This window comes from Chionomys nivalis, chromosome 12, assembly GCF_950005125.1.
Source record: "Chionomys nivalis chromosome 12, mChiNiv1.1, whole genome shotgun sequence".
Lineage (NCBI taxonomy): Eukaryota > Metazoa > Chordata > Mammalia > Rodentia > Cricetidae > Chionomys > Chionomys nivalis.
In genome coordinates, this window is record NC_080097.1 from 49,297,992 (window position 1) to 49,325,896 (window position 27,905).

Below are 27,905 nucleotides of genomic sequence, written 5' to 3' on the forward strand. Positions count from 1 at the left end.
TCTCGGTCAAGTTAAATATAAAAACTCAAAGTCAACAGCAAATGCAATAAAATGACAGATGAGCCAAGGTATCGCAAGTGCCTGGCAGCATGTTAGCTAGCTGAGGTTTGAGTCCTGGCTGGAAGTCCCCTCTGAGAGAAACCCCTACCTGTATACAGCCAAAGTTACCAGCCTGCTTTCACTCACATCTCCCCAGGGTCCCCTAGTTTGTTCTTTCTCTAACTCAGTGCTATAACCTGACTCAAGCTTCCAATACCTCTCTGGAATCTCTTGCCTCTACAGTAGACTGACTTCCTTTAGCATCTTCTCTTCCCATTCCTGTAGATAAAAACCTTTCTTAGATGTAAAGCCAATCATGCCATTCTGATGCTTGAACCCCTTTGGTAATGTGACTAGGAATAGCCCCCATAGACTCATGTGTTTGAATGCTTGGCCAATAGGGAGTGTCTGAGGTGCAGCCTTGTTGGAGGAGTGTGTCACTGTGGGGGCAAGCTTTGAGATTTCATATACTCAAGCTACACCCAGTGTGAACACAGTCTCCTGCTGCCTGAGGATCAAGATGTAGAACTCTCAGTTATCTCCCCAATACCATGTCTGTTTGCACACCACCATGCTTCTTGCCATGATGATAATGGACTAAACTTCTGAAACTAAGCCAGCCTCTATTAAATGTTTTCTTTTCTAAGAGTGCCGTGGTCATGGTGACTTTCACAGCAATACAAACCCTAAGACACCACTCCACTAACTTGGAAATCTAGAAAATCAGATTTAGTAGAGGTGTACCAGCCCTCCATGCCCTGTCCTAGTGTTCTGCACCTCAGCTGGGTAGTCCTGGCCAAGGTAGCCTCCACAAGGACCTCCCAACACCCTGATGCACACAGTCTGCTTCTGCTAGAAAGCCCTCCCTGGTCCCTTGCCCTTTCTAGATTGCTTGGAACAATGCCTGCTGGAGGAAGGCAGGCCCCTGTGAGGAAGGTGCCCACCCACTGTCTATGCACACACTCGAGTACTGTGGTATGGCAACATGAGAATGGGGTACCATCTCACTCATCTGGAAACACCATCATGTCCACCTTTCCTTGCTGGGCATCTCACATTACTGCAGAAAGCTGACAATCCATGGCACATTCCAGCTTGGACCATCCATGCAGTTTCATCCTCATACATTTTCCACATGTGCCCCACCCTCATCCGCATCAGCTGAGTGCCCACTGTATGCTGCCATTATGCTAGGGTTAAGATAAAACTGAGAATAATGAACGCCAGGTGGTGGTGGCACACACCTTTAATCCCAGCAGATTAAATCAGGAGGCAGAGGGAGGCAGATTTCTTGTGCGTTCGAGGCCAAGCCTGATCTACAAGAGTGAGTTTCAGGACAGGCTCCAAAGCTATAAAGAAACTTTGTCTCGAAAAACCATAAATAAATAAATAAATAAAGAAAGAAAGAAAGAAAGAAAGAAAGAAAGAAAGAAAGAAAGAAAGAAAGAAAGACAGACCTGAGAATAATGAAACAAGGCCTTTGCCCTTCAGAAGCCTCTTAGAGGTACAAGCTTTAATAGTTTCTAGCCTCAAATCTGTATGTTAGAGCATCTGCCTGCACCATTTTAACAAGCACATTATCTACACAATCCTCTGTTAGCTGGTCTACAAGAGATTTTCAAATGAATTATTATTGTTCAAGAGGCAAAAGCTGGGACTCTAAGCTCAGTCTGCTCAAAAGTTTTGTCCACATCATTACTGTTTCTTACCCCAAAACTTCAAACGAGCTGATGCAAGAGAAAGAACACACATGTCCTTCGGAATAAAGGTGTTTATCTTCATTTGAATTATAAAAGACCATTAGCTTAGCAGATACACCAGAACAGCTGACTTTGAAAGGGGAAGGAAGAGTAGGACAAGTTACTTAGCCTAGGGCATCACCCTCAAAGCAGTGCCATGGACACAGTTAACACTGCTACAAATCATGATGACATGAGTCACACACGGGCACTTTCCCTATATTCCTTATTACTTGGACAGATTTAGTTTCAGATAATCTTTAAACAAACACTATTGTAGTAAGTACCTGTAACAGATTCAAACAAGAGGCAAATAATTCACCTGGGGTGTGTAAAGTCTGACGTGAGATGATAACTATAGTCAAAGATTTAGGAATGAATTTAAATTTGAGCAAATAGATATAAGCAAAAATGGACTTGATAGTTGCTTAGCAATTACTTTTATTAGCAGAATAGTTCTTCATTGATTTTTCTCTTTGAAAATGAGAAATCTGGGCTGGGGAGATGGCTCAGTCAGTGAAATGCCTGCCTGTCACATAAGCAGGAAGACCTGAGTTTGGAACTCCAATGGTGCAAAGTCACCAAGGAAGACTTTCCAGTGTCAGCCTCTGGCCTCTCTACACACAGGCACAAACATGCACAAACATACACAAACTCCAATGTACACACACACACACACACACACACACGAGTGGCAAATGGAGGACTATTCTTAGCAGTGGGCTCCTAAGAACTGCTCATGTTCAATTCTTGGGAACGAATAACAACTCGTTGAATGTTAGTTTCTTTTCTAATAATTTGAATTTTAATTGCAAATATATCAAAATGCATAGATTCTGGGCTTGCAAGATGTTGTGTGGATAAAGGAACTGTTGTACCCGAGGACCCGAGTATAATCCCTAGGACCCACAGATGGAAGAAGAGAACCAACTCCTACAGTTATCCCTGAGCTCCACATTACACCATGGCCTCCCCACAAATAAATAAATGAATACAAATAAATGAAATAAAATTAAAGTACAGCTCCTATAAATATCCATACAAACAGCTCCTTTAGCCTACAAAGAAAAGCTAAGCTATTCACAAATTTAGCATGATTCTGTGTGTACTTAAGGCTAAAGCAGAATCAGAACATACAAAGAACTCCTCAGGTTGGTATGACTTTAATTAGTGGCATAGTTCCTTTAAATACAAGCTCCAATCTCAGTGCATAAGCTTTTGTAAAGATTAAGTTTTTAATGACACCACATGAAAGGTGCTCCGAATTCTTCCCAGCAACAGGGAGACTGTTGTCTGATGTATTTACTGAGAAGCTTCCTGTCCAAGTCAGACTTCAACACCACTGAAGAGAGAGAGTAACAAAGGAGGGAAATGAACATGTACATATGTCCAGATAACTCACTGGGAAAACTGATGCCCACTGAATCAGCAAAATAAAATTCAAGAGCTTCTTGACTTTCTAAATGTAAAATTCTAAGATTAATTTACTACAAGAAGTCACTTGGGCTGGGTGAAATGCCAATATCAAAATGAAAGTCTGTTGGATCTTCAAGTTTAAAACAAAACAAAACAAAAAAACCCCTCTAGCCAAGCATGGTGGTGCACTCAGGCATCAGAGGCAGGTAGCTCCCTGAAGTTCCAGGGCAGCCAGGGCTGCGCAGATACTTGGTTGTTTTAAATCTCCAGGGCTAAAGGTTACTGAACCTCCATCTTAGCCAAATAAGTGCACAGAAATTTCTCTAGCTTAGCTACAAAGGTTTGGCTCAGCTCCCACCCCAGCACTCTTATACTCAAAGGAGCAAAAGGTGCCCTTCAGAAGATATTCGCCAAAACCTCTAGCAATTAATGTCATCTTATGGAAAAACTATGCTTTTACCTTGGAATTTCACGAGTTACTTTATACTTACTGCTTATGGGAAAACACGGAGAATCCCTGAGACTTTCAAAGCACACTGACACTGAAGTTGGTCAACGTTAAAATCAAAATGACTTCATTTTTAACACGAAAGTCTATGCTACAGAGTGTCAAATATGACAGTTACTATGAACCAACAACCACACAATGGCTCTCACTTATGAGCATCATGTGTTCCTCGTGGAATCCAAGCTTCCACCCCATTCATCAGAGAATTTATACAGTAAAGTAAAAGCAGAGCAACTGCTCTAAGTGCTTAAAGGAGGCTTAAGACAAACACTTACAGCCACAGAAGAGTCACTGCTGTTTTATAAAGGGAAGTAGCTGGGGATGCTGGGAGCCCTGAGGTGGCAAAGGCGGAGTGTGGAACACCAGCAGGTTCACACAGGCATGCACTGGGAGATGGGATGGAACAGAAGCACACAGTGATGCATGGAGATGACTCATCGCTGGGGCGAGAGGCTTCTGAGCACTCCTGGGGAAGCCTGAACAGTGGGCAGCTTGGGGAGAAGAGCTTCACCACAAAGTCAAAGAGCCAAGGACTGAAGACACAGGGCCCCCAGACCATGTGGAGCACAGAGAAATTTTAACCAGGAGATTCATGTGTGAAACTCTGACAGGGCGCTGCACTGACTGCTGACCTTGCATCTCAGCCTTTATCTAATGTTCACTTGGCATCAGTCTGTCTTCTGGAGGACAGACTCACAAAAACAATGATTTTACGGACACCCCAGCTAACTAGGCATGCTTTCCAGTTTGCTGTTCTATGTGTTTAGTTCTAAATTTTCCCAAACCATCTACAATAACCCCTTTACCTAAATATTTTTTTAATTAATTTATTTAATTATTTAAGATTTCTGCCTCTTCTCCGCCACCACCTCCCATTCCCTCCCCCTCCCCCAATCAAGTCTTCCTTTCTCCTCAGCCCAAAGAGCAAGCAGGTTTCTCTGCCCTGTGGGAGGTCCAAGGACCATCCTCCTGAATATTAACCTTCATCAGGCGATGAAAGAAGACAGAGACAGAGACCAACACTGGAGCACTGGACTGAAGTCTCACGATCCAAAGGAGGAGCAGAAGGAGAGTGAGCACGAGCAAGGAACTCAGGACTGCGAGGGGTGCACCCACACACTGAGGCAATGGGGATGTCCTTTACCTAAATATTAATTGAGAAATTGCAGAAAGCTCTAGTTTAAGTTTCATAGTTCTAACAAATGTGATAACATCTCATAAAATCTTGTCTGGGACATGAATTGTCTTTTTGTGCAGTGTGTTCGTGGTTATATACACTGCTCACCTGTTAGTCAGAGGTAATAGTTTCTGTTATCAGATCAACTCCTAGTTTAACAGCTCTTGTGTTTAAAGAACTCTTATTTTACTTAATAATAGCTACTAAGTACATGCAGGGTGTTGCAAGTTACTCCAGGGCATGGAACCTGCGACAGACAGGCTAGCTCCAGAACCATGTGGCAATGCTACATATAGGTAGGACATAGTACACATTTCACAGAACTCAGTGCTATTCATGGTCTCCCATGTCCACGGGTGTCTCAGAATATATATGGAGAACTGCTGGACCAAGCAAGGACATGGGAAGTGCAACAAAACAAACCAGCTTACTCCAGACAGTCACTAACCACCTGTTGCTCTGCCTACATTCCTTATTCTTGATCAGTGGTGATGCGGGAAGTCCTTCTGTATATGTGTTGCTTTTATTGGTTAATGAATTGGCCTATGACAGGCTGGAAAGGCTATAGAGAAAGAATAGGCAGAGTCAGGGGACATATTAGAACCTTGCTGGTAGGCCACAACCACATGGCGATACACAGATTGATAGAAATGGGTTAACTTAAGATGTAAGAGCTAGCTAGAAATACGCATAAGCTATTGGCCAAACAGTGTTATAATTAATATAATTTCTGTGTGATTATTCGGGTCTGGACAGATGGGACAAACGAGCGGTCTCTGATTACACCGTGGTTTCTTCCTTTTGTCATCCAGAACATCCTTCCACAATTTAATCCTAAAGGGAGTACCCCCTACCCCCAAAAAGAAAGAAAACAGAAAAGAAAGAAAGAAAATAGAAAAAGAAAGAAAGAAAACAGAAAAAAAGAGGTTCTATAGTTAGATAACTAAATGAAGAAATAAAGTTTTGGCGAAGGGCTGTACTCATTAACAGATAAAAAGCTCTAAGAAGGCTGCAATAGAGTTTTGTTAATTGATTGCACGCTTACTATCATCTATCACTTATGGGACACATGGGGGTGGCGTGGGATGAGACCTTGTTCTATAGCAATGCTGACAGGAAGAAGTAACAAGAGGCACTGGCCGCAGCTTCAACTGAAGCTGATCTAGTCCCAGTCTTCCTCTACCCCCAAAGACAGGCTCATCTACAGTGTGGTTCTCTTGCCTCTATCCCTTGAGTGGTGGGGATTACACTCAAGGGCGTCATGCACGCTAGGCAAGTACTCTAATAACTGAGCTACATCTCTAGCTCTGCAATGGAAATTATTAATGAAGGAAAAAAATATCTAAGTTCTTTTAGCTAGTAGCCAGGACTCCTGGGTGCAAACAGTAAGGCAGGCACTGAGAAGCTGCATCACGATGGATGTGCGGAACAGCATGCTGGTGAGAAACGGGACAAAGCTGCTATCCTTTCAACTCATCTGTTGCTTCTGCAACTCTCGAAAGGCAAAAACATCTTTTATTTTTAAACAGAGGAAAAGGAATTATTTTGAATTTGTGTTTCTACGATCACACAGTAATTTCCTAAAAGTCGATTAAAAAAGCCAACCTGTTCACTTAAGGCAGAGACTGAATATTTAAGTGGCTATCAGCCAAGACAATTCTTGGGCCATGAACTATCAGCACTGGATGTCACTACTCAGTAACTCCACCTGGTGCTAGCTTTTCAGAAGACACCCTCAGTTTCTAAATTTGTGCACAAGGCAGACTGCTCTGTAGGAAACACAAGAGCCATCTCTCTTCCTAGCAGGTCCTCCAGGAGAAGAGTGTTTTACTCCTACCTAGTAATTATGATCAGTGATGCTCAGACATGTGTTCCATTCACATATCATGTTCTGCTATTTGTAAGAAATGGCCCTTCCATCACATGATTTTTTTAAAAATTGAGTTTTTACCTAAATATACTTTTATAGAAAGGAATAAGAAATGATGACCTTTCTACTTTCTTGAAAACTTATAAGCTACAGCATTTTAACCATTTCAATAAGCATAGTAGTTGGAGAAATGTTTCCTAATGTCATTAAAAAATACTATTCTGTTATATTTAGACAGAAGAAATAGTCACAAAAATGGCAGGATGACTCACGAAGTTAAATGCTTTATTACACACCTACATTTTTATGCTAGTAACTTGAAATCCTTTTGACTGATACACTACAGTTGAGAGAGATTGATAGGATGGGAGAGCTGCAAAGCTGTCTCTAGTAATGATGACTAGTAAAACTGACCAAAGGGTGTGTGCGCACAGGTGTGTCAGCGCTGTGGAAGGGTGTGTGCGCACAGGTGTGTCAGCGCTGTGGAAGGGTGTGTGCGCACAGGTGTGTCAGCGCTGTGGAAGGGGGTGTGCGCACAGGTGTGTCAGCGCTGTGGAAGGGTGTGTGCGCACAGGTGTGTCAGCGCTGTGGAAGGGTGTGTGCGCACAGGTGTGTCAGCGCTGTGGAAGGGTGTGTGCGCACAGGTGTGTCAGCGCTGTGGAAGGGTGTGTGCGCACAGGTGTGTCAGCGCTGTGGAAGGGTGTGTGCGCACAGGTGTGTCAGCGCTGTGGAAGGGTGTGTGCGCACAGGTGTGTCAGCGCTGTGGAAGGGTGTGTGTGCACAGGTGTGTCAGCGCTGTGGCTTTCAGGTACAAGTAAAGGGTTTCCCAGAGGCAGAAGAGCTGTCAGCTAAGTGAAGAGAGTCACTCCATTTCCTCCTTTCCCCAGCCTGGCTCACAATGCAGCGTATTCTGCCTTCGATGTCTACCACAAGAGATACCCGTGCAGTTCCTACAGCACCCACTTGGCTTTGACAGGGACCAGGTCAGGAGAAAGCCTACAGAGAAGGCAGAGCCAGGCAGGCTAAATCCAAGGTAGAGACAGCTTTGCAGCTCTGCCATCCTATCAGTCTCTCTCAACTGTGGTGTACCAGTCAAAAGTGTGACCCTGAATGTGACCACACACAGAGGCCTGGCATCGACAGGCACAGCACAGAGCCAAGAGTCATTCTTAGCAGGAGATCAAGGGAAGACATTATTTTCAAAGACTATGGATGGGAACATGGGCCACAGAAACATTATTGGCCAAAGGGGCTTTTTTGGTTAGGGTGACTTCTAATGATACTCGAATGAAGACCCTGGTAGCCAGTGCTGGGCTAGTGTTTCTGGCTGACTAATGAAGTCTAGAAGGGTTGAGTTCCTGCTGAAGATCATATGACTAGAAGGCAGAGGGCCTCAGTGCAGGTCTGTGAAATGACAACACCCTGCTCTTGCTACTATGTGATCTCATCTGTTGGTTATTTCTGGCCTGAAAGACTCATCCACCCCCACCCCACCCCCAGCTAGCTTTGATTTGATTTACTTTCTTCTACCTCTGCTGTCACTTCCACAAAGTGAGATCTCAAGCAGGATTGTAACCTAACAGCCTGAAATACAGGATTTGGTGCTGTTCTTACGGTCTGGTGACTGTAGACTGCATAACACAGAAACAAACCTGTGCAGCTGAAGACTGGCAGTGTGACCAGAAGTCACCACAGGGCACCACCCAATCCCAGGGAGCACTACTTCGTGGCTCTTTTACTGAGTGTAGTTTAGTAAATTGGGCTTTCTTGATCATAGCTAACTGAAATAGAATGGAGTTAGCCTACATGATGTGGCTGGGAACAAGTAGGAATTCTTAATGCTATGCTAGCCTCAAAAGCGAAGGGCACCACTCTCCTCCCAGCCTTCCCACAGTCAAGGAAATGGATCCAGGTGCTTGGCTTAGCAGGAACTGTACCAGAAACCTGGCCAACCCTAAGTTTAATAAGGCATTTGTACCTTAGAGAATCCCTGGACAGGTTTCTTCTCTCTAGATTATTGTCTATGCTTGGCAGGACTGAGATAAGATATTTATGAAAACACTGATTCTGAAAAACAAAATCCTAGGATTTAAAAACCTTAGCATGGATAGGCAGAGGTACACACTTATAATCTAGCACTCAGGAGGCAGGAACAAGGAGAGTTCAAATTTGAGGCAAGTCTAGGCTACACAGTGAGTTCAAAGCCATCATGAGCTACACAGGGAGACCCAGTCTCAAAACCGAACAAATAAAGCCAAACTATGCTGGGATGTAGTTCCCATGGGCAGGGAAAAGAAAACAAAAATGGAACAACACTAAAAACCAAATAACTAAAGAAAACAAACAAACAAAAAACGACCAAAGCAGCAACAACCAAAAGTCAGTGACTTCTTCCTAGCATCCTGGAGCAGTCACGGCTTACCCTGCAGAGGAAAAGAGGGGAGAGAGGAAGCAAAGAAACCAGATGATTCACCAAGGGCTTGCTAATCCCAAACAGCAACACACCTAGGTCTATTAGAGGAGACTGGTCATGACCCATGCAGCAGATGAAGAGCTAAAAGCTATGGCAACTCTTCACATCTGCTCTAGGTCCTAGACTCCCCAAGTAAAGACACAGAGCCCAGAGCAGGTGAGCGGTGTGGTCTTCATTCAGAAGCACAGCCTGGAATCCTCAGTCCTGCTTTATGGTGGACTAAACAAACTTAGTCTCTCTGGACCTCCGCTTCCTTTTCTGAATGACATGTTCAGTTATAAAACTGCCAGTCACTCTGAGAACTAAGTGGTATAGGAGACCTGCGCCTGAGTTCCTGACTTTATACACTCTTTACTCAAAGGATGCTGCTAAAGGTCAGCTGGACAGCTCTGCCTCTGAGAGGCCATACGGTGAGAAAGAGTTCCTGATACCATTCTACCTGCTGGGAACTGCACCTATGAAGGGTAGCAAGAGGAACACATCTGCCAGAAGACATAGTACCTCAGCATTAGCCATTACTGTGCTGGCCAAAGAGCAACAAAGAAATGGCTACATACATTAGAACCAGTGTGACAAACAGGCAGTATTCCTCTAACATGAGAGGTAAGGGAAGACTTACCTAGTACTACTGCACCCTACTGCTAAACGAGTGCTCATGGGAGAGGACCCAAAATTCCAAAGAAAGGAGCAAATAAAAAGGCAAGAGGCAGGCAAAAGAAGGTGCTGAATCCATAACTTCTGGGACAAGTCACAAGCTGGTTGCACATCTCAAGGAATGCTCTCTTAGGGCACATAAGGATGATTCAAGATGAAGCTTCCCAGGCTAAATACAATGGTTCCCTGGTAGAGGAGACTTCATCTGTCACACACACACACAGCACAGAGTGTGCTATGCAAACACCAAAGATACTCAGTGTGTCACCCCAGGCAGCAGAAATTTTGTACACCAATCCTTCACAACATAAGGAAAATACTCTTAGCTCCAATTTTGGAACTTCTGCCCCTGCCAGACCCCATATGACAGCAAAACCCTCTCAGTTACCCTATAGTCCTAAGTCTGTCTGCTCTTCTTAGCCTTGTCCTCCCAGCAATGACAGGCCCCAGAGGAACCAGGAACCCCACTTCCACACCTCACTTCTGTCCTGTGTGGTCACATGATGACTGAAAGGAGGGATTCTTAGATCTCTAGGGACTCAAGAGGACTAGGCATTTATCACAGGTGAGATCCAAAACATTCACCTTCTGATTACCTTCCAACTTCTATTATTATTAATAAACATAACAGAAAGGCCAAAATTGTCTTAAGGATGATCACAACATTTTAAATTTGTCACACAAAACAATTAAGCTGTCTTTGGTAGAGTGAAAAAAATGTTAAAGAACACATCATTAAAATATGTAAAAAAGGTCAGGTGTTGTGGCCAACCTAGTCTACAGAGTTAGTTAGTCAATGACAGCTAGAGAAACCTTGTCTGAAAACAACAAAAACAAACAAAAAAAAATGTAAAAAAAAATAACCTGCAAAATGTTAAAATACACACACACAAAAAAATGAACAAGCAACCTGTGATGGCTTAAATGAAAATGCCCCAACAGACTCACTGGGAGTGGCATCATTAGAAGGTATGGCTGTGCTGGAGGAAGTATATCGCTGGGGGGAGGCTTTGAGGTTTTAAATGCTCAAGCGAGTCCCAGTGTCTCTCTCTTCCTACTGCCTGCCAATTGGGGTGTAGAACTCTCAGCTACTTCCCCAGCACCATGTCTGCCTGTACACCTACATGCTTCCTGTCATGGCAATAATGGACTAAACCTTTGAACTATAAATCAGTCTCAGTTAAATGTTTGCCTTTGTAAGAATTGCCATTGTCATGGTGTCTCTTCACAGCAATAGAACCCCAAGACAGTCCCATACTCGTTCCCGTAATTCTCAAAGTTTTAAAACACTGTTCCTTCAGCATTCTAGGTGGAATATATAGCTCAGGGGTAGATCACTTCATTAGTATGCATGAGGCCCCAGGTTTGATGTCCAGCACCACAAAGATAAGCAAATAAACATCAGTAAGAAGCAGAGAAATCTCCTCACACAGTTACAACACCATCAGCATATAAAAAAACAAAAACCAAATATTAATACTTAAAACACATCAAGAATCAGACTTCAGCCATCTCATGTGAGTCCAGATGACATTTGGAACAAGACTCCTACAGACATCTGGCTATTATGTTGTGTAGGGTCTCTCTGTGCATAGCACCCTGTCTTCTCACTACCTCATTCCCCCCTGACAACACAGGCTTATTGTAGAAACTGTGCCAGTTGTCTTGAGCTATGCCCCACATTTTGGACTTTTGTTTTTTTCTTTATGGGGGCATTGAGCCTGTAACACCTCTATACTCCATATTTTCTAGGACTATAGACTGCTTCCAGACCAGATTGGCTTTAGGTTCAGTTTTCTAGTGAGGATACTGCAGGGACTGGGGCTGTGTCACTCCAGAAACACACCAACAAACACTGACCTGTGAGATATAAGGCTCTTGGTTAGCACCTGAACGGACCTTTCTTTCTGTTGGAACCAGACCTACTATCTAAGCTAACTTTGAGTAGCTCTGAGTATAATGCATAACTATGATGTTAATCTTCATTGTCATCTTGGCTGGATTCGAATCACCATGGAGACATATTTCTCTATCTCTCTGTAGGTGCCTCCAGAAAGCTTTAACTGAGGAGGGAAGACTTGAATGTGGGTAGCACCATCCAATGGGCAGTAGTTCAAATTGAATAAAAGAGGGAAAGGAGGGCCAGCCTGATGGCCTGACGACTAGGGTTCAATCTCCAAGACCCACAAGCCATCTTCTTATCCTCATCTCTTGCTGACTATGGAAGCAATGTGATTAGCTACCCAACATTCTTGCTGCCGTGAAGCCTGGAACTATAAGCCAAAGTAAACCTTTCTTTCCTTCCTTAAGTTACTTTTGCCAGCAATGGGAAAAGAAACCCATATAAAAAGCTTAGCATTAAAGTTCAATCTTTTGATCTATTTTATTATTCAACTAGTTAAAAGTTACCTAGCTACTCAGTGAGCAACTACTACAGACACTGAGCCAGGACCTCCAATGACCTCCACCAAATTGGAAGAACAGTAAGGCTACTGAACAGATGATAGCAGAGGCAACACCACGATCAATAAATTAGACAGATGCCCAAGTGACTGAAAAGAAGGGTCAGGATGAAAGATGTTACAGTATAAGTAACAAGGGGTAGAGATTCTGATCTATTCTTTCCCTGCCATATCTTTCTCTGGAGACCAAAACTGAGTCAAGCCCAGAAGCAGTTAACTAGTATCTGTCTAACACATGGGTGAGTCAGGACTTTGTGACCAATGTCTGTGTGTCTGAAGAAACACACACTCCGCTTTCTCAGAGGCTGTGGAAGCAGGGCTTGACCTGTAGAGTGAGGGCTCACTTGCTGAGACAGACTATACTAGGCCAGGAGCCCCAAAGTGAAACAAAGGCTTGGGAAACATGGAGGTGAATGAGGCCTGGTGTTTTGTGCTGGTTTCACACAGGGACTACCGATACTGGATAGCACGTGGACAAGAAGCACTGAGGAAACGTGATGGCAGATTCTTTTAAAACAAGTAAGACTTTAGAAAACCTACTAGGGACCATAGTTCAGGAGCAACAAGGAAAAAGAATGGCTCTATCAGTAGGAATAAAAAAGTTGACTGCCTAGGGCATTAAAATCTAAAAACCAGCAGGCTGGAAACCATCAAGAGGATAGAGTCAGAAGGGAAAGTTGAAGACCACACTCACATTCACTACACGTCAGTGCTTTCACCCCTCCCTGAACTCTAAGGGCTTAGTCCTCCACTCCCATCTTTATGTGCAGAGACCGCTTCAGACCTCTAGTGTAAGACTGTACCAGAGAAGTTAAGCTGCACCTCGGGGTCATGGAGGAAGTCACCACTGGGTCTGAGACTGAACTGGAGATCTTGCTGGAGCTTCCATGCAAAATCTTCCTCCCACTTCACATGGTACCTACCCAAAGAGGGCAAGCATGCAGCACAGGGACCTGCCTCTCTGGTGGAATATCATATATTCTTCTGTGGATGAGGAAGACCAAGGAGAGCATACCTGACCTATGAACTGCCCCAGTGTGGACTTAGAGGAAACACACAAGCGTGGTAGTATGCTGGTGACAGGAGTCATACAAAACACTTCTTGTTTGAAGTATAATAGAGATGGATTTCTTGAAGCTCAGAGCATGTTCTTCAGTGTATCCATACTACTGTGAAGTAAGCTAGGAACCATATATATATACATATATATTTAAATTTATTTTATGTATATTGATGTATAAGTGTCAGATTTCCTGCAACTGGAGTTACAGACAGTTGTGAGCTGCCATGTAGGTGATGGGAATTAAACCCAGGTCCTCTGGAAGAGCAGCCAGTGCTCTTAACCACTGAGCCACCTCTCCAGCCCTGAAACTGTATATTTTTAACACTCACAAAGGTGTTCAGGCAATTATGTCTGTCCAAATGGGTCTCCTAGGAAGAAACAAAAATTAGCTTAAGGGAGCGAGGCACAGCAGAACAATTTTGTACATTTGGACTTGAAACTCTAGCTCCCTGTGGTGGTTTGAATAAGAACAGCTCCCATAAGCTCTTATATTTGAATGCTTATTCACCAGGGAGTGGCACTATTTGAAAGAATTAGGAGGTGTGGCCTTTTTGGAGACTGTGTATCACTGAGGTGGGCTCTGAATTTTCAAAAGTCCATACCAAGCCCAAGGTCCCTCTGCCTGCAGCTCAGGATACAGCTCTCAACTACTTCTCTCGTACCATACCCGCCATGCCACGCTTCTTGCCATGATAATGGAGTAACCTGGAACTAAGCAAGCCCTCAATGAAATGTTTTCTTTTGTAAGAGTTAACAGGGTGTCTCTTCACGGAAACCGAACAGTGACAAGACACTTGCCTAATTATGATAAAACAGTTCTACCATTTGGAAATGATGAAAAAGAAAAAGCAACAGATCTTTTAACAATTACTTCTCTTGATTTGAGGAGGCTTTCTCATAGTGCATCTGACATTTCTTTTCCTGAAGTAACTTCGTTCAATGTCTATCCCTAGGATTAGACCCTATTTAATTTACTGAATGGAGACCACCAGTCAGCCATTTTCTCTTTAAATAAAAACAGAGGTGACAGAAGGCACTGGGGACAAGGAACCTGGACCATACTGCTAACAGGAACTGAGCTGTGGCTGGAGGGCCAGGATCTTCCTAACTTTGGATCCCAGAACTGTGCATCGTTAAGAGTTGTTCTAGAGAAACAGGGCCCTGCCACCTAAGGGTTCCCCAGTGAACAGGCCAGTTACCCAGGGTCCCTGAACAGCCAGGCAAGAAGAAATGCCTGACCCTGCAAATGGGCTCCTAAGGGAATTTTTTAACTGATTTAGATAAAAGCAGATGGCCAAGGATGACTGGACTATGTGGGAATCCTCCAATGTGAGAAAACAACAAAGCCAAAAGAACAGAGGCATTCAGAGCGAAGACAGAGACTCTGAATCTCAGCACCTGACGCCTTTGGTGACAAGGCAATGTACTGAATCCATGAGACAGAAACAAAATGGTATTTGAAAATAAGGAAAAAGAATAAAAATTTAAGAGCTAAATTGAAGATTTTTAACGAAAGGGTAGAGAATAAATCCAAGGTCTCCTCCAAAGTGCAATAAGGACAGAAAAATCAGAGACAAAAGAATAATCTAAAGCCTAACTAATGATGCCCTGACCTAGGGAAGGGGGAGGAGTGTCCATTTAACTAGGGAAGGGGGAGGAGTGTCCATGACCTAGGGAAGGGGGAGGAGTGTCCATGTACCTAGGGAATGGGGAGGAGTGTCCATGCACCTAGGGAATGGGGAGGAGTGTCCATGCACCTAGGGAAGGGGGAGGAGTGTCCATGCACCTAGGGAAGGGGGAGGAGTGCCCATGTACCTAGGGAGGCGGGAGGAGTGTCCATGTACCTAGGGAGGCGGGAGGAGTGTCCATGTACCTAGGGAAGCGGGAGAAGTGTCCATGTACCTAGGGAAGGGGGAGGAGTATCCATGTACCTAGGGAAGCGGAAGGAGTGTCCATGAAACCATGAAGTATGGGAGAGATGCCTACGGAACTACAGAGAAGAGGGGAAGACACCCATGCAACTACAGGGAGGGGGAAATTCCTGCTTAACTACAAAGAAGACGGTGGGGGAGCTTCTCAGAAACTACAGAGAAAAAGGATGGGCTAAGTACAAAAGGATGAGTGAAGGTGAATTCCAGAATAGCCAGGAGGTGATGAAATGTCTAAGGAATATAAACACTGAAGATTCCAAGGTTAAGAAACATCTAAAGCTTCCTGCATGGGAGACAAAGACAATAGGTCCTTGTAAAGGACAGAAGTGAGCACCAATCGGAACCACAGCACAAGAGTAAAACCTTTAAACCTCAGAGACGGACATTTCTAATCCCCACTCTAATCCTCACCTGTGCTAAGTTACTTTCAGCCCTCAGGAAGCTGCTGGACAAAAGGTTTAGGGTGGGCAGGCTAAGAGGACAGCTGGTTAGTTTTGCCAGTTTGACAATCTAGAGTCACCTGGGAAGAGTGTTGGTGTCAGGCTGGCCTGAGGGCATGGCAGTGAGGGACTGTCTGTATACACTAACTGAGGTGCCCAGACTCAACCTTGGGGAATGGGTCCTGCACTTTAACAAGTGCATTTCCTCTCTGTTCTTGACTGTGGGTGTTACTAGTGTCTTCAAGTTCTGCCTTGACTTACATCGACTCCAGGCTTGTAACTTTGGAACTGAAACTGAATAAGCCCTTTCTTCCCCAAGTTGCTGTCTCTCAGGACATTGTATCATGGCAACAGAAATGAACACATGACAAGGAGCAAGGTACAGGTAAGCTGGGTGTGAGTAGCCAGCAGGGAGTCCCAGTGGGGAGCAGTGGGGGACCCTCTAAGCAATCACATCTAGCTGACAGATGTTCTGACAGAGTAATCCACAAAGAATAACAAGGGGCTACAACACCTACAGGTGGGGAGGGCAAGTCACAGAAGCCTTGTTTCCACCAGAAAACAACAAAAATTGCAGAATTATTCTAGAATGATATTTGACTTAGCAGGGGGTACAGTGTACATAGCTGTAAAAATGTAAGCATCAAATAACAACAACAGTAACTAGAGATATAAAAAGGCTCAACTCCTAATCTACAGAGAGAAATCCAGATGTCAAAACATGGAGAAATGTCAATAGGTAGACTTGCACTCAGGCTTTTGTGAAGACTCCTTCCGGCAACACCCAACCTTTCCCTCCCCACCCAGCACTACACTAGGCACCTCTACCTTGTTTTCCTTGTGGGCAATAATGTGGGTGTAGAACCCAGAAAGACCCCAGCATCCATCTTGTGGATCAGTATGGTCCTGAGAAACATATTGTCAGTGAAGAAGCACTGTGCTCAAGGCTCGGTGATCAGCTTTGTGTAGACACCAGCAGATGGAGGAGATACTCAGGGGCCGTAGGGTAACACAAGGAAGAAGTCCCTGAGGACACACTGATGGCTCCTGCTCCCTTACTCCCTTCTCCACCGTGGCCAGAATCTCATATCCTGGCTATTTTGTTTTTTTTAAATAGGAACACACACACACACACATATATAAAATCATAGAACTGAGTGGGTGAGAGGAGTAACAGCAAGGAGCAGCAATGCTCTTGTTGAGAGGCGAGAACAGGAAGGCTGGGAATGCGGGCCTCCACAGTCTCAGCATATCCTCTCACCCTCACTCCCTGGAGGTTCTGGGAATTTCCTGTCACTTTCCAGGGTACCAAGAGATGCACTTCAGCAATGGAAGAAATTATTCCACATCAAGAATTAGATTTATAAGATAATTTGAAAACGGGGGAAGAAATGTCAATATAAGATTTTATATTAAAATACAAAAGTCAAAGAACTGAAGATGTTGTAGGAGCAGCCAGAAAGCTGGGGCAGCACAGGGCATGAGAGGGATGTGGTCTGCACTGTGAGCTAATCCATGCAGCCTACCGTTTCCACACCTATGGGTAACACTAAGTTGATTAAAAAAAAAAATAGCAGCAAACATTGAGAGTCCATATCATGGGCTGGTCACTGCTGCAGATGTTCTACAGGTGACCTTCACCTTCATATCCAAGCAGGGAGCTCCTTACTGGCCCACATTTCAAGATGAGGGGAGGAGAAGTGACTGCCAACACCACTTGGGCAGGACTTAGCCTCAGGCAGTGTGAAGCACACAGTCTAGAGTTTACCTTTAAAGAAGCCAGGAAAGAATAATCTCACAGATTATTATGTGGAAAGTTGTGGGAATTCACCTATGAATAAACCCAGATAGTCAAAACCAATCAGTCTAACAGACATGAGTAAAGAGTGAGCATTTATTTTCTCATCTCTAAAACCCTGTATTTTTCTATCAACAACACAAAAACGCTGCCTAAACAGCAAGAGCAGCAGAAAAGAAAAAGTTGAGAAAAAAAATTGCAGTCACACAAACTGTAGTTAAAAAATGACTAAGTTTCCTTGATATATGAATTTGTTGGAAAACCATTTATCAACAGCCTGTTTCTCTCTAGCAGAGTCCCTCAAGCCGAGAGGCATGTCATTCCCCTTTGACTGATTAATTAGCCAATCAGGGGACATTTTTCATTGTGAGGCATGATGGTTTATTGCAGCTAATGTTTGGTCTCTAATGGCGACATATTAAAGCCAACTCGGCTATTTTAGCCCCGTGGAGTGACCAAAAGGAAAAGATAGGAGATAAATCAAAAGAGTGCCCTTCAGTTTCCCTTCGGTCCTTAACAAAACCCCCAAGGAGCGAATGGCTAGAAGTGAGCCTTTACCAATAAAGGGGAAAATAAGAGAAAGGCACAACTGCCTTCAAGCCAAGGTAGACCTTCCTGTTTCTGAGGAGCGGTAATTTATCCTCTGTGATTAACAGATAGAACGGACACCTAAAAGTCAATAGCTTACTCTTCTTCCTTTAACCAAAGTCTGGGCTCGATAGGAAAAGCGGCTCTGCAATGTTTCTTGCTCACTGCAATGATTTCTACTGCGCTCTGAATCCAGAGCTAGCAAGAACCCCCTTGGCCAGCCCCCCCCCCCACATCCTAATCCTGCCGTACCACCCCAAGCCACACCACAGGATCCGAGGGTCTTCTCCATGCTGAGGCTTCTGACAGGCACTAACACACAAGGAAGCAGAAGTTCAAATGCAAAGGAGAGGGGACTTAGCTGTTCACAGCAAGAAGACACGCTTAGCACACTGAGAGATGGAGGAAGCAGTAGGCTATGTGAGTCCACACACAAACATGGAAGAACACTACCAGCCAAAGGCACAACTAGCTGTCTATCAGAGTAGACACAAAAGTGCTCTGCCTGTACAGAGAATATTACTGCCGTCATCTCAGCATGGGAGATGCAGTTTTATGAGTCTTCACCATTTCCTTCATTCCCTTGATTCAAAGATTACTCAGTCACACTGGCAAGCAAGGACCCCTCTGGCACTGGAGTTAGAGGTCTTCTCTGTGCCAGAAGTACCGAAGCCCTCAAAACCTGCCTAGTTCTTTGTAGCCTTTCCTGCCATTAGTGAGATCAAGGTCTCCATGTGGGTGTTGGGTTTCTTGGTGCAGCAGTTCACTGGGGGGAGGGGGGAGATATGACTACTGACCTCACGGCTCCAGGCAAACATTCTCACTCACACAGCCTCCAAAGCCTCGTCCCATCCCCACAGTCACTCTTTTGGCAGCAAGCACCCTTAGTTCAGAGGTAAGAAAACTGAGCTTATAGATAAACTAGGAATATCCGAGATAACTACCTTATCCTCGACCTCGCTATCTTGAACATTCATTTCAAGATCTTTAACATTCACCCTTTAGAGAAAGAAGTGGACAAAGCCCAGCTGTTCGCTATAAGAAACAAGAAAAATCAAGCAATGGTTGCTGGCAGCTCAGGAATACACGAAACACCTTGGATATCAGCACTAAGTCACACAGGTGATTCCATGTGCTTGTCCTTCAGAATCAAAGCTTAGGGGATGAGGGCTCACAGGCCTTTTGGTCACTCTTACCTGTACAATACTCCTGTGGGAAACAGACCACGCTATATTCTTAGCTGCTAGCCAGTGGTCACTCTGGGTTGCTTCAATCCCTGAGCAACTGTCCCCACAGATTCCCCATCATCTCCAGACTCCTAATCATCCGCACAAACTCCCTTCTGTGCTCACCTGTGAACCACAACCACTTCTGCTACTTGTTCCAGTGCACAACACACATCCCAGAAACCTTTGTCATGACTATGTCTCTGACCACTCCTCTAAATCACGGCACCCAGGCCTGAAGGTAACAAACTAGTCTGTAGGCAACAAACAAGCAAAAGGCACAACCCTCCCACAGAAGCACCTGGCCACATTCAGGCAGATGCCACGCTACACGTCTCAGCTGCGGTTAATCTGGGGTCAGGTTATATGGCCTACCCTCTAATGAGACTATACACATCTCATTAATTTACCTTAAAAAGGTAAAAAAGTTTGACCACATGTCCCAACTTAGACTATCTGAATCTGGATACTGTTATTAGAGGCCAAATGGTTACAAACATTATGGAAATCATTACTGAGGAGATGAACCAATTGTAGAACTCATGTATTATACTGCATGCTTATGGACTTAGGCCAGATTTGTTCTAATTGATCAGGAGTGCATGCCTCTCTGGTGCCCATCTCTGCAGTGAGGACATGGTGGGCATGACCAAAGTGGGCACAGGATGCTACAGAAAGGGACAGTCACACCCTTTAAATTATTTACCAAAATCAACTTAGTTCACTACTACAGATTATTAGCATGGAATCCAGAACGAACAGACAAACAAGCCTCCAAGCCAAAGACATTTTAAGTAAGAACTATTTTAACATTCTGAAGAATTTTTATTTTTGTAATCATTTTTCACATAAGAGATTTAAGGTACTGCATCCAACCCAAAAAGAAAAAGAATGGTCTAAAATGCCTCATGAATCCAATCAAACAACAGAACAGGGGTCTGCTTGGAAGCAGTTTTCAGATCTAATGATGAGCAAGACTCAGCAAAGTGCATGTGCAACATGAAATAAGTGAACAGACCTCATAGAAGTTGTGCAAAGAAAGTCATCACTAACTAGGTATTGTAAGTGTACACAAGAAAGGCGGGGTTCTAATTCAGTCAGGTCATATGGTGAAGACATGGATAATTACTTGCCAAGAACCCATGCCAGAGGCCTGTTTAAAGAAACAAAGTGAGACTGTTAGCAACACATTTCCAACCCTTGATACGGGTTCGGAGTATTTTCTCTAGTGATAAGGCTGAATCAGGAAGTAAGCTGGATGGAGGAAGGAAACTGAGAAGGTGGGGGAGGGAAAAATGAGAGGGGGAACAAACTAGGGAGTATCAGGAAGTTCAACCAGATAGGAACTAATGGGATTTGTTTTTTAATGTCTCCACTTCAATCTGCAAACTGTGGGATGGACACACACACAGAAAAATACCCTCCAACACCTCCCCACCCCATATTGAGAATATACACATAATTCCTATTGGTAACAAGCTTCTCCTAAAGCCCAAGTAATTTCAATTCAGTATATCGGGCCATTTCTTTGTTTCCATGGAGGAAGCAGATAGATCCAATTTAGGTAGCACTCTGTTTCACCTTCACTGTTTACCAACTAATACAGCACCAAGCTGGGGAAAGAAAGAACTTGAAAACCAGACCGGTGTAGCCATCCATCCAGTGCATCCCAGCATACTGTATTTTACTACCATTTCTCTTAAGTAACTGGCAGTGTGTGATGTTCCTTCACTCATTAAGCAAGTTCTTCTGAATAGCCAGACACAGCCAGGAACTGTGCTCCTCCCAATAGCCTCTGCAGCTGGAAGAAATGCTGTGCACACGCCTTTAATCCCAGCACTCGGGAGGCAGAGACAGGCGGATCTCTGTGAGTTCAAGGCCAGCCTGGTCTACAAGAGCTAGTTCCAGGACAGGAACCAAAAGCTACGGAGAAACCCTGTCTCGAAAAATAAAAAAAAAAAAAAAAAAAAAAAAAGAGAAATGCTGAGCACCAGCAAAGTCAGCAGAAAAGTTAGAACAGAGGCCTGATAGTAACAGACGCTTTAACTTCCACAGCAACAAGAAACAGGGACAGCCTTAAAGCTGATCTTTGACAAATTGTACTGATCTTTTAAAACATAAAGTAGCACAAGCAAATATTCATTCACTAATTCCCTTCCAGGAATCTGCTATGGACACCAGTAAATGGTAGAAAGCAGGCTGATGAATACCTCCTAAAGGAAAAGATATTTCTAATACCAGCCACAAATTTATGTAAGGCATCATTTAAAAATTATTTAACAACTAAAGCCCGATTTTTAAGAGGAAGTACAATAAAATTTCTATCCCCTACCATATGCCATACTGATTGGAGCTCCTTCTGGGAACCCAGAACTGGATACAAAACAAGTCTTTTGTCTTTTAAGTTGTTCACTGTCCTGCCTACATGTATTTGACAGATGAAAAAGTCCACATGTACAATATAGTAGACAGATTTCTTCATTAGATACAATGAAATCATTAGGCACAATGTTTGTCAAAACACAAATTCAAGCCAGTGTTGCTATGAGGGTCAAGGGAGGAAAACACAATAATCCAAGTGAGAAGAGGAGCCAAGACAAGTATTTTCAAACCAATCTGATCAAAGGCCTTTGCCCTTGGCTGTGTAGACTGTTGCAAGTAACATGGTAAGGTTTCTTAGCAATACTTTTTGAGGACGGTGCAGCTGTACCACCCAGAACTCAAAGGCAAACCCAACAATATCCAAGACAAAAGGACTCTGCACAGGGAAACTTTGGCTTGCTGTCCTAAGCACAGTTAGATAGACTGTTTTCTGCACGCATGCGGCTGCACACATGGGTCTATCTCCTCGGTGTGGACATGGACGAGACGGCAGATTTCAGAATCTACAGACCAGTAAGCTCCACTAGTGGCTGTGTGGCACCTGGAGGTCTGTGACGCCCAGCCACATGGTGACAGTGGAGCTGCTCTCTTGGTACAGCTGTGTTTTCAGGGCTGCCCTGGTGTTCTTAAGCCACATTCCTTATCACACTGCAGTCCTCACCTGGATCAGCTAGAGACTAAAAGAAATTCTTTCTCATATGAACGGTGTGTGTGGTGTGCATATGCATGTCTGCCTGTCTGTCTGTGCAACCATGTGTATAGAGGGATGGAAGTCTGAGGCTGACTTTGGGTGTCTTCCTCTATTGCTCTCCACCTTATATTCTGAGGCAGAGTCTCTCATTCAGTTTGCTATCTCAGGCAGCCTGACCATCCAGCACAGCTCAGAGATTTCCTGTGGCATGTTTACCTTCCCCACCCTGATGTTACCCACTAGCTGTAATTACAGGTGGGCTACCATACCCACCTGGCTTTTTATGTGGGCTCTGGGGATCCTAATGCTACTTCATCTATTGTGTCGTTTCCTCTGATCTAAAAAAAAAAAATTAACTCTTTTCTTCCACTGTCAGAACACATCACCACCAAGGACAGCCACCTTCCACGTAACTCAGCAGCCACGGGAGTCCTGGAAAACAGCTTCCTCCATGCTCACCCTGCTCTAAGAGCTGGGCAGAGAGGGACTGGGAAACCTAGGAATTGCTTAACAAAGTCTCTCATCATAGGTAATTCTCAAGTTTCTAAACATAATACCGAGTAACAAATAACTGCTACCCAGGGAAAAAAAGACACCCGCTGGTCTGAAAAAATGCTAGAGATAAATAAAAGCTGTCTTTCTGTTCTATGGTCACCACAGACCTTGCCCAGGAACCAATAAAAGAACATAAGCATGGCACGCCAGACTCACTGAGTTAACTATATAGTCCAGATTTTGTTAGATAAAACAAATTTTCATTATCTCCAGAAATTCAGCTAAAATCTCTAGTGTTCACACATCAGAATGGCATACAGGGCTGTCACTTACATTTGGAAATAGTGCAAATGTTTTGTGCAATACATAGGTCAATGGAATGATTAGGGTTATGAATTATAGGTTCATTTGTACTCCCCAGTTTTGAAACAAGCCATAATGTACAAAGGAAGGTGTACCCACTGCTCATCCCACCCCAGGATCTGGGGCTAAGGGTGGGAGTGGGGGCATGTAGTTGTCTTGTAGTTGTCTGTGATACTGGGGAGAGACAGACCGAGAGCATGCAAACAGCACTACAACCCATGGCTGGGTACCTGAGCAGTTTTCTTGTTCTTCCTTTTCCCAAAAATGCAGTCCAGGTCTGTTTCGCTCCGAGAGGACAGATCCTTCCCTAGAAACAAGAGAGCTTTCTAGTAAGACCATTCATTTCGAAATGAGAAGCACAAGTAGAAATATGTCATTCCTGGAAGAAAGCAGCTGGTAGCACAGGGTCAGCTGCCGACTCCGACCCTCTCACATTCCAACGCTGAGCACCACACAGACTACGATCAAAACTTCAGTGACCGCTGTAAGACCAGAACTGCCCAGTCCCCTCCTGACTGCAAACAACCTGGCACATGGACTGCACAGAAAGCTCCACTCAGAAGTGACCCTCGTGCTTGCTGTGCCATTAAGGTGGGCGTTATGGGTGCTGGGTTCATTCTCTGCAAAATAATCCCATTTCCTTCAAAGAGAAACGGCGATTTACTGATGGTTACAAAATGCGGAACTGAACATTCTGACAGGCTCATACCTCAAGCCCTTTAAACACTCGCATTTACTGCTTTTTGTCACAGGAGCTCAATAATAACTAAGGAAAAATTTAAAAGAATAAAGAATATCAAAGCTCAATTTTTCTTTTAAAATGTTCTTACTTGTAATAGCTCTACCAGTTAAACAGAGCTACATGATGACAACAGGAAATAAATGGCTCTGGTAAGAGCAGGATCCAAAGAATCTATGATTCCTGTTTTAAAAACGAAACTAACTCAACTCCAAACCCACAAACCACTAATTTAAAATTCCCTTTGGAATTTTAAACAGGAGCCTATGAGCAGTCAGCCAAATCTATTCCCATCTATCAACTTCAAGGAAAGTGCATCTGAAAACTCAACCCTCCCTGTGAAGCCTGCTAAGCTTGGAAAGAGAGGTCAGGTCACATACAGGAATCCGGGTTTCTAGCTGGAAGCCAAGTTCCAGTCACCAGTTCCTTGCTCTTGGTTTTTTGCAGCAAACTGACTTGACAAAGTAATGTCATGACCTAGAAGGTTCTGGTTCACCGATTAGCACTGGGGCATTCAAATACGACACTGCTCAGTGACTCCATGAAATTGAAAAAACAAAACACCCTTCAATTTGATGCAAAACCAGGTGCCAGAACCAGTTTCAGAGGCAGTGGTACCGGAATAGATGGTGCAGTTGGCATGACCTGTTCCTGAGGCATGGGAAGGTTCCCAATGTTGCTCTCCTCCCATCAGAACCCCATTCAAAAAGGCCAAGGAGAATCCACCTGAGAATAGAGTGATGCTTATCACAAACTGTGGCACAGGCAATAAACCAGAGAGGGAGCACAGCCAACCTGCAGCTGCAGCAGTGAGAAGTGGGTGGCTTCTTGGGAGGCAGACACCTATCCTTAGCCGTCACCAGCGCAATCCATCTCCTACTTGCAAAGCACATTCACGGTGAAAGTGTAGCCCAGAAAAATGGGTCAGTTTAACTTGATTTAGAAACCAAGAAGCCAAGCATGATGGTGCACACTGTCATCCAAGGACGCGGGAAGCAGAGACAAGAGGGTCAAACATTCTAAGTCAGTGTGCCATACAATGAAAGAAACCCTAATTCCAAAGCAAGCAAGAACCTTCAAACCACTGACCAATTCCCCTTAACCCAGCCCCTAAAAAGAGGTGGCATCCTAAAAGAAACAATTCATGCCTCTTTTGTTTGGATGCTCACCTTCCTAGATTTGGATGGAGGGGGGAGGGCCTTGGACTTCCCACAGGGCAGGGAACCCTGACTGCTCTTTGGACTGGAGAGGGAGGGGGAGGGGAGTGGGGAGTGGGGGGAGGGGGGAGGGGAAGGGAAAAAGGAGGCAGGGAGGAGGCGGAAATTTTTAATAAAAAAAATTTCATTAAATGTAAAAGGTCAAAGGAGAGAACACAGGGCCACAGTTCACAACTAGTATGTGAAAAAACAAACACACCAAGATTCAAATCAAATCTCAGATTCAAAGGGAAGCTGCCAAGCCAGTAGAAGTGTTCAATAGAGGTGCTAGGGTTTCTAGAGTTCTGGTGTGGGTTCTTGGACCAGAAATTTCTATCCTCTAGCAAAGTTCGCTGAAGTAAATGTAGAAACCAGGGCTGTACAGGACTTGCTCTGGATTTAATCTGGAAAACAGAGGAGAAATGAGAGTCAGAGTCCATTAAAGAAGAAACCTGTAACTGGGCTAAAAAGACAATGGGATCCAGAAATTAAGAGTTAACAATGGTCCTGGTTGAATCATTTACATACATTATGAAATTATGGATAAAATACAAATAGTAAAAATTAACTTTAAAAGATAGTAACTTCAGAAGTATGGTAAAATCAGAACGAAAGCTGTGGACAAATATATCTTTGACAAGATGACAAACAGAAAAATTGAACAAGGCAGAAAACATGTTATCTGTCTAGCTGTGACTGTTTTAGCTCAGCCATAACTGCATCTCGAGAACCAGGAAGAAAGGTTTCCAGGAGTCAAACAGACATAAGGAAGTCCATGCAGGGCTGCGTGTAGGGTTTCACAGAGGAATCACAGGTTTCCCATCAGGTTTTCCAGATAATCACAGTAGTCACTGAGAGAAGAAGTGTAACTCCCAGAGTTGACAAAGGCCAACTCCATCCTCCAGTCTGACATCTGGAAAGCAAATAGACTATAACACATAGATATAAAATCAATGAACTATAGCTGCAGCCCAACTCTAAAGAAATGCTGTCTTAGTAAATATATTTGCAAATTTTTTTTTAAAAAAAAAGATCTCCTGGGTAAACTGGGGGTGAAGGGAGGTGGCAGAGGGAGGGGATGGGGGAGGAGAACATGAGGGAACAGGATGGTCGAGTTGGAGGAGGGACAGAGTGGGAGAGCAATGAAAGAGATACCTTGATAGAGGGAGTCACTGTGGGGTTAGGGAGAAACCTGGTGCTAGGGAATTACCAGCACTCCCCAAGGATGACCCCAGCTAAGACCCCTAGCAATAGTGGAGAAGGTGCTTGAATGGCCTTCCCCTGTAATCAGATAGGTGACTACCCTGTCATCATAGAGCCTTCATCTAGAAACTGATGGAACCAGATTCAGAGATCCACAGCCAAGCCCCAGGCCAAGCTCTGGGAATCCGAGCCTGCATGGGACCAAACTAGGCCCTCTGCATGTGGGAAACAGCCATGTAGCTTGGTCTATTTGAGGTGCCCCTGGCAGTGGGAACAAGATCTATCCCTGGTGCACAAGCTAGCTTTTTGGAGCCAATTCCCTATGATGGGATGCCTCCCTTAGTCTTGGAAGGGCTTGGTCCTGCCTCAACTTACTGTGACAGGTTTTGTTGACTCCTCAAGGGAGGTCTTACCCTTTGTGAGGGGTGGATGGGGGGTGGGCTAAGGATGAGGCGAGGAGGGACAGGAAGAGGGGTGGGAGGGGGAACTGTGGTTGGAATGTAAAATGAATAAAAAAACAAAACAAAACAGGTTTATCTGGGTAGCTTCAGTTATTTCACATTTTATTTACATAACTCAGTCAGTAAGACTAAATTAAATAAAAAAGCAATGCCCCTTACAACCATAGTCTTACTGTGGAAGGAGCTAGATTTTAAACAAATATGGTTGACAGTAACTTAAAATTACATAATTAATTATTTCAAACAAAAGCCATCAAGTAGAAGCTACACAAAGAAGTAACTATGCATCAGGACTAAAATGATATAGGCAGAATTTAGGCAGTAGCATATACTACAGTACCATTTGCTCTGGCCAGGTATTTTGCAGTTTCTTTGAGACAGGGTCTCACTATGTTACTATGTTGCCCTGGCTATCCTGAAACTCGCTGTATAGACCACTAGGCTGGCCTTGGATGCCTCTGCCTCCCCAGTGCTGGGACTAAAGGCGTACACCACAATGGCCAGCCCTTGCTCTGTGAAGGTCATGTGCAGGCTATACAGAGTGCCACCTTGATACATTTTAGTTTTCTGGAACACATAGGGACTTACCACGTGACTCATTCTTACTAACAAAGGGAACTAGAAACTTTTATTGTTAACATTAAGGTCCTCTTTCCACAAGGTTGGAAAAGCGTGAGTTCCATACAGAGGGTCATGTCTCACAAACCACAGACCAGAGTCTAGCTGGGCTTCATGGCAGCTTGCAAATATCTCCTCATGTTACAGAAGAGGAAACAGAATTTGAAGGAAGGGAAATAGTTGGGGATGTGTCTGGGAGAGCAGCAGCCAGAAGCCAGCTTCCTTTGACCCAGACAGGCTCCTTTAAGACAGTTTATGGTTATCATTCACACCCAGACAAGACCAAGTGAAAAGAAACAGCTTTTAGGAAATGAAAGAACACCACCTTCCACTGGACAGTGCAGATGGTGGGATCTGCTGTTTCCTGTCCTGC

At 44.1% G+C, this 27,905-nt stretch overlaps 1 protein-coding gene across 1 annotated transcript in view; it reads right to left on the reverse strand.

The window, feature by feature from the left end:
* Positions 1-27,905, reverse strand: part of Pinx1 (PIN2 (TERF1) interacting telomerase inhibitor 1) — a 61,740-nt gene that overhangs the window by 21,928 nt on the left and 11,907 nt on the right. Inside the window, exon 6 of the mRNA XM_057786881.1 lies at positions 23,546-23,622. Coding sequence (XP_057642864.1) covers positions 23,546-23,622 — 77 coding nt within the window. The remainder of the gene's footprint in view (positions 1-23,545; positions 23,623-27,905) is intronic.